We start from the raw sequence: 8151 nt of genomic DNA on the forward strand, positions 1-8151 counted from the left end.
TGTTAGAGTGGCAGTATGTAGCCAGGACATTCCACTCAACAAAAATACAATACACATTCTTTTTCAACATAACTCTGGTACCAAAGCTGAGGAAAGACACCACTAAAAAGAAAATTATCAGTATCCCTCATTACTATAGATGCAATAATTTTCAACAAAATCTTAGCCAATATTATTCAACAGTATATTTAAAAAATGAAACATCATGACCAAGTGGGATTCATAATTGAATGGTTCAGGAGGAAAAAAAAGAAGAAAAAATAAAAACAAGGAGCATGGATAAGAAGAAAGATGGGTAAAAATCAAAGAAAAAGGAAGGGGGGAAATAAATGAAAAGGTGGAATACAGAAGAGGAAAAGAGAAAATAAAAATAAAAAGGAGAAGGAACTGGTGCAATTATAGTCAGCTGATAGTAGTCAGAGCAGGGAGTTGTGATGATGCAATTAGTAGGAGCTTGTGCCTGTGGAGGGGGAGGGAGCCTGGGGTGCACAAACACCCCTGATACAGGAGGTCACAGTGGCACACCTCTTGCATTCAGTGTGAGCAAGCCCTATTAATGACACAGGTGCAGGGAGACAGAGCCATAGACACTAGCTCTGTCTGCTTGGGTGTGATGTGACAAGTGGCATGGCTGCTGGTGTCAGGAGGTGGTCCAAGGAACCGAGTGGGTGGGGGCCATCCCTAGTCACTTGGTTGATGGGTGTGGGAAGGGACTCCACATATTACCAGAAAAGTGTGGTTGAGAGACTGCACGTCTGTGGTTGCAATTCATGGGTGTATGGCAGGTGTACTTCTGGGCATACTAGCTGATTGCAGTTGTCCAGCTCATGGCCAGACTCCATCGGATGAGGGGTCATCCAGAGTCCAGCATCTTCAGCCACCATCTTTCAGGCCTTCCCCTTCATGTGGGCCCTCAACTCAAAAGACTAGTGTTCACTAGTAGTGAGTTGTTTTATCCCTTTTCATTGACTCCTTCCTCACTCTCTGATCACCTGTGCTACTAGGAATCTTGCCTGTTCCCCTGAACTTTTCTCTTCTGGATCCAGTGAGTATTCTACTTACCTTGATTACCTCCAGGTATGTCCATACTATGTTTCTATCCCAGTGTGGATTCCATTAAGTTGGTTTCTCCTCACCTGTGTGTGATGCATTCTGTGTCTCAAAATAGCCACACTTGATCTGGCCTGGCTTTTTCTTTTTACCCAATCATTGTCTTCATTGTCTCCCTTTCCACTCAGCCTCAATCTAATTCTTTGTCATCTCATTTGGTGCTCAGAGTTCCAGGATCTTTATCTGTATCTGTTGCACTCGGTTTTTCCAGGTCTCTGTTGAAGAGGGACTGGGTGGAGTGTGTCACCATCTTGTCTCCACCTTCCTCCATTTACTTTTTGAATTAGGAAGTACATATTTTTTTTCTTAAAAAAAAAGTAATATTCAACATTGAGGTAGGGATTATTATTATCCCCATTCAACAGATGAAGAAACTGAGGTAAGGAGGGATTAATTTACTGGTGGCGTAGTGCCTAAGGCATTTGACTGCTAACCAGAAGGCTGGCAGTTCAAACTCCTCAGAAGGTTGGGCTATCTACTTCCGTAGTGATACCACCTTGGAAGATGAAGGAGGGATCAACTTGATGGAAATGAGTTGGTTTTTGAGCATCACACAGCTAGGAGAGTGGGTTCTAGGTAGTACTAGGGTGTAAACCCATTGTGACCCCATTCTGCTGCCTCTCAGCATAAATACCTACTGTTGCACAATTACTTTGTAATTGTTTTATATTTCTGTACATGACAGTAACTATGAATCTGTCATCTCTTTCTAGGCATTAAATGTTTCTCTTTTGAGTCTAGATTTTTTTTACCCCCTAGTAGATCCAGTTTAGGAGCTCTGATGGTGTAGTGCCTAAGGCATTTAACTGCTAACAAGAAGGTTGGTGGTTCAAACCCACCAGCCACTCCTTGGAAGGAAGATTGGGTAACATACTTCTGTAGTGATACTGCCTCAGAAACCCAAAGAGGGGTTGCTATGAGTCAGGTCCGACTCAACAACAGTGAGTTTTTTGTTTTAGATTGAGTTTAGATTTTTTCTACTATCTTAATTACATAAATACAGTAAAACACTTGAAAGCCATGACTGTGTAAGGTGGAAAACTGTCAGAAAAGAAAGACAAATATTCTCCATAAATAGTATTAGAAAAGTGATAAGACTACACCCTGTCAAAGATGGAAAACTTGTGAGACCTGGATAAATAAGGCAGTCTCATCGAATTCTAGCTCTCACAAGTTCCACTGTAGTTGGACTTGAAAAGCATTTCCTATATTTTTTTCCATAGATGCCTAAACATGGTGTTATAAATGATTATTCAAAATTGATACATTTGAATCCCTTTTTTTCTGATATTTCTGTCCAATTTTAACATTAATCTTTGTTATGTGCTGTTGAGTCAGACCTGACTCATAGCAACCCCTCCTTGGGTTTTCAAAGCAGTATCACTACGGAAGTAGACACGCTTTATTTGTTAAAGTGGTGGCTGGTAGGTGATTTTGTTAGAAGGTGAAAATGACTTTAAAGAACTTGGATTATATAAACTTTTCAAAGATGCTTGCATGTGGGGTAGTTTAGGTCAAGGATTCCTAAGCTAGTTGATCATCAACCATTCGGGGCAGGGGAAGAAGAGGTGGACAGGAGATGTTAAAAATATAGGTGCCAAGGCTCCTTCCCTGGAGATTCTGATTGTAGTGATTCTGGGACAGATTCATGGGGATCTGTATTTTAAGAAGCTTCCTAGGCCATCTGATCAGCTACGTTTGACAGTTTCTTTCTGGAAGCCTACCTAGATGATCTTAAACTTGCCTCCTACGTAAAGTAGATAAACCTGTTATAACTGAAAAAAGTTTGAAAACATGTTTCTAATAGGATTAGGGCCCTATTTTTTTCCCCTTCCTTCCTCCTTACTCCCTTACTCAGTATCTTCAGTGACCTCCCTCCTACCTCTCTTTCTCAGTATCTTCCATAGCTAATATAACGTCTGTTACTGTTTCTAGATAGTAAATTTAGGTTAAAAAGGGAATCTTTTATTTTCATAAATAATATCTTGAACACTTGCCATATTTTAAAACTGCATTTGGTTTGTTGATTTTTTTTGGTTCATTTTTCTGGGGCATGCTAACCTAACATTGGGTTTTTCTCCTAGGAAAGAATTATAGAATGAACATTTGTTAGGCTACATTTAAAGTGTTATATTTAATAGATTCTCATTGAAGTTTGGTTGATGCAGATTTTATTAAAATTTTTTAATTATAATGTCTCTTTTTGAAAGATCTTGTTAGATTTTCATTGTTGTTGTTAGTTGCCATAGAATCAGATCCAACTCATGACAACCCCATGTGTGTAGAGTATAACTGCTCCATAGGGTTTTCAAGTCTGTAACTTTCAGAAGCAGATTGCTAGCCTTACTTCTGAGGCACGTCTGGGTGGGTTTGAAACACCAGCCTTTCCGTTAGTCTAGTATATAACCGTTTATGCCACCCAGGGCCTCCAGTTCACTACATTGTGATTACTCAAAGTAGCAAAACCTCAAATGTATTTATTTGGAGCTCTACTAGTGTAGTGCCTAAGGCATTTGACTGTTACCCAGGAGGCTGGAAGTTCGAACCCACCAGCCACTCCTCATAAGGAAGGTTGGACAATCAACTTCTCCAGTGATACCACCTTGGAAACCCATGGAGGGGTCACTATGAGTTGGATCTGACTCGATGGCAGTGAGTTTGGTTTTGATTTAAGAAATAACACTGGAAAATTTGAAGATATTAAGTGACCATAAAATAATCTGAGTAATTTATGCTTTTCTCACCATTTTTGATGCTTACAGTTATGCTAGGAGGGTAAGAAAGAACTCATAGTAAGTTGTTAATATGTAAGAATATTAAACCAGCTGACTAGTTGCCATGGAGTCACTTCTGGCTTATGGTGACCTCATGTGTATCAGAGTAGTCTCCTGCTCCATGCGTTTTCAGTGGCTCATTTTTCCGAAGTAGATCGCCAGACCTTTCTTCCAATGCTTCTCTGGATAGACTCAAACTTTCAACCTTTTGGTTAGCACTGATTGCACTAACCATTTTTACCTTCCAGGGACTCAGTAAGAATATTAATATATCTTAATATTAATTTGCTTCAGTAATGAAAATGATTTTTTGCTTAATTGTGATTGATGCTTAAGCTACTCATGTGACTCTGTGACGGAAGGCGACTTTGAAGGCTTTGCTGTCTAAAAGAACACCATGGCTATAGAATCTGAGTGTTCCAGCAACTATCACTGAGTGGCATGTTGTACTGACACCATCACTTCTTAGTTGAATTGTCAACATGTAGGCATAAAAGTGCCCAAATCCATTTCTGCAGTCTGATCTTTTGCTGCTATGGGCCATGATGTATTATTTTAAAGCAGAAAACTTTGGGATGTTGTTGAGATACATTTGTGAAGGAAATCTGATATTTACTAGATTCACCATTGTTGTTAGATGCCATCAAGTTGGCTGTGACTCATAGTGACCCTGTGTACAACAGAATGAAACTGAAATAGCTCAGTCTTGCACCATCCTCACAATCCTTGCTTTGCCTGAGCCATTCATTGCAGCCACTGTGTCAGTCCAACTTGTTGAGGGTCATCCCCATTTTCACTGACCTTCCACTTGACCAAGCATAATATCCTTCCTCAGGGAAAGGTCCCTTCTGACAGCATGACCAAAGTAGGTGAGATGAAGTCTGGCCATTCTCTCTTCCAAGGAGCATTCTGGCTGCACTTCTTCCAGGACAGATTTGTTCATACTTCTGGTAGTCCATGGTACCATCAGTATACTCGGCCAAAACCACAACTTAAAAGCATCAACTTTTCTTTGGACTTCCTTATTCATTGTCCAGTTACACATGGTTATGAGGCCGTTGAAAATATCAGGGCACGGGTTAGGCACACTTAGTCTTCATAGAGACCCCTTTCCTCTGCAGGACTTTAAAGAGGTCTTTTGTAGCAGATTTGCCCAGTTCAGTAAGACGTCTGATTTTTTTCTCTTCTTCTATCTTTGTATCTCTCTGTCTTACTTATTTTTTTAATTGTGCTTTGGGTGAAAATTTGCATAGCAAACTTTTTTACATTCAATAGTACATGCACATCTGATTTCATGGCCCCGATTCCTCTCCCCAACTGTAAAAAACTCTCCTCCCTTCTTCTCCTTGTGACCATCCTCTCCCTGTGTGCTTCTTAAACATGCATTCCTGTCTGTCCAGCCTTCCCTCTATGTGAATGCTACCCCTCTAGTATCTCATGAATGCTTTATCCAAGGGATGCATCTCCCTAGAGTAGGACATCTGATTTCTTGACTGCTGTTTCCATGGGTGTTGATTGTGGATCCAAGTAATATGAAATCATGTGAAGCAGACCACATTCCTAAGGCAGCCACTCAGCTGCTCCCAGTAGATTCCACCATGGAGTTGATTACCCACCTCAACATGGGGAATACTGCCCAGCCACTCAACCAGGCCCAGCCAAGTTGACACACAAACTTAACTACCACAATGACTTTTGCTTTCTTCATGTATGATGTTCTTTATGTCATCCCACAACTCCTCTAATCTTTGTTCATTGGTGTTCATTGCATCAAATCTGTTCTTCAGATGGTCTCTAAATTCAGGTGGGGTATAATCAAGTTCATATTTTGGCTTTCATGAAGTTGTTTAAATTGTTTTCAGTTTCAACTTGAACTTGCATATGAGTAATTGTTGGTCTTTTCTACAGTAAGCTCCTAGCTTTGTTTTGGCTAAAGATTTAGAGCTTTTCATTGCCTCTTTCCACAGATGTAGTCAATCTGATTCCTGTGTATTCAGTGTGGTGAGGTCCATGTGTAAAGCCACCATTTATGTTTATGAAGAAACTTATTTGCAATGAATAAATTGTTGGTCTTGCAAAATTCTGCCATGCAACCTTCATTGTCATTTCTATCACCAAGACCATGTTTTCCAACTACCAGTGGTTATTTTTTGTTTCCAACTTTCTCATTCCAATCACTGGTAATCTCAGTGTGTTTTGATTGCATGTTTGTTTAATTTCAGACTGCAGAAGTTGGTAAAATTCTTCAGTTTCCTCATCTTTGACATTAGTAGTTGCTGCATAAATTTAAATAGTAATAGTATTAACTGGTCTTTCTGGTAGGCATACAGATATTATCCTATCACTGATAATGTTGCACTTAAGGATAAATCTTGAAACATTCCTTTTGATGATGAATGCCACAAAATTCCTGTTCAATTTGCCATTCCCAGCATAGTGGGTCATAGGGTTTGTCATTCAAAATGGCCAAAACTTTTCCATTTCAGCTCACTAATGCCTATAATGGGGGCTTGGGGGCTGCTTTTTGCTTGGGGGTGGCTCTGTTTTAAGGCCAGGGCCTGAGGCAGGTGGCCCAGCTCTCGGAGTGACTTTTAACTTGAGGGCGGCTCTGTGTTAAGGCCAGGGCCAAAGTAGGCAAGGCTGGGGCTCCCGAGTTGCTTTTTGTTTGAGGGCAGCTCTATTTTAAGGGTGGGGCCCAAGGTGGTAGGTGCAGAGGAACAACTAAGGGAGACAAACTTGTCTGTCAGTTTGTCATCCTATGGTGGCTTAAGTGTTCCTGCGAGGCTGGAGGCTATGCCACCAGTGTTGCAAAATGCCAGTAGGTTTACCCATTGTGGACAGGTTTCAGTGGAGTTTCTGGTCTAAGACAGGTCGGAAGGCACTCAAAATTTGACTGAGGAAGAGCTGACCTCTCAGAATAGAGACAACCTTAACGATGTGGATAGAGTAAAACTTTTGGAATCACCAGTGGCTGATGTGGCATGATTCAAAGTGAGTAGAAACAGATGCAAATATCCATTAATAATTGGAACATGGAGTGTATGAAGTATGAATCTAGGAAAATTGGAAGTTGTCAAAAATGAAATGGAACGCATAAAGATCGATATCCTAGGCATTAGTGAGCTGAAATGGACTAGTTTTGGCTATTTTGAATCACACAACCATATGATCTACTATGCCTGGAATGCTGTCATTAAACAGGAAAGGAAAGGTATGGCATTCATTGTCACAAAGACTGTTTCAAGACCTGTCCTGAAGTACAACACTGTCAGTGATAGGATAATATCCATATGAGCTCTGGTAGCATAGTGGCTAAAGCACTTGACTGCTCACCAGAAGGCTGGCGGTTCAAACCCACCAGCCACTCCTCGGAAGGAAGGTTGGGAAATCCTACTTCCGTAGTGATACTGCCTCGGAAACCCAAGGAGGGGTCGCTATGAGTCGGGGCCGAACCCGACGGCACATAACAACAACAACAACAACAACCAGGAAGACCAGTTAACACTACTACTGTTCAAATTTATGCACCAACCACTAATGCCAAAGATGAGGAAACTGAAGATTTTTATCAACTTCTGCAGTCTGAAATTAACTAAACATGCAATCAAAATGTACTGATGATTACAGATGATTGGAATGAGAAAACTGGAAACAAAGAATAATCACCGGTAGTTGGAAAATACGGCCTTGGTGATAGAAATAACGCTGGAGATTGCATGATAGAATTTTGCAAGACCAATGACTTATTCATTACAAATACCTTTTTACAACAACATAAATGATGACTATACATGTGGACTTCACCAGATGTAATACACAGGAATCAGATGCAAAGTATTTTTGGGGGTGGGTGATATGGCCTGTTAAAAATACAAACTTAAGATTTGATGATTTTAGTTATGTCTGACCTAGTTGTTGGATTCTATAGGCCACTTTCACATTGAGTTAGTAATTCAGTTAGTTTATATTTGTTCTGTGGAACATATCATAGAACATGGGTGAGTTAAGGATGATTTGGAATCTTTATTGTTGTTGTTAGGTGCTGTCGAGTCGTCTCCAACTCGTAGTTAACCTATGCACAGCAGAATGAAACACCACTCGGTCCTGTGCCAGCTCCGCAGTCCCTGCTGTACTTGAGGCCATCTCCACAGCCACTGTGTCAGTCCATCTCTTTGAGGGCCTTCCCTCTTTCATCCACCCTCCACCTTACCAAGCATGACATCCTTCTCCAGGGAATGGTCCCTTCTGACAACATGACCAAAGTAGG

The 8151-nt window shown here is 40.7% G+C and overlaps 1 protein-coding gene across 1 annotated transcript in view; it reads left to right on the forward strand.

Annotated features, from left to right (window-relative positions):
* The first annotated feature begins 275 nt into the window (after positions 1-275).
* Positions 276-8151, forward strand: part of ACTR3B (actin related protein 3B) — a 247340-nt gene continuing 239464 nt past the window's right edge. Inside the window, exon 1 of the mRNA XM_042782219.1 lies at positions 276-295. Coding sequence (XP_042638153.1) covers positions 276-295 — 20 coding nt within the window. The remainder of the gene's footprint in view (positions 296-8151) is intronic.

This window comes from Orycteropus afer, unplaced genomic scaffold (genome assembly GCF_000298275.1).
Source record: "Orycteropus afer afer isolate SDZICR_OR568_19922 unplaced genomic scaffold, OryAfe1.0 scaffold00264, whole genome shotgun sequence".
NCBI classification, from domain to species: domain Eukaryota; kingdom Metazoa; phylum Chordata; class Mammalia; order Tubulidentata; family Orycteropodidae; genus Orycteropus; species Orycteropus afer.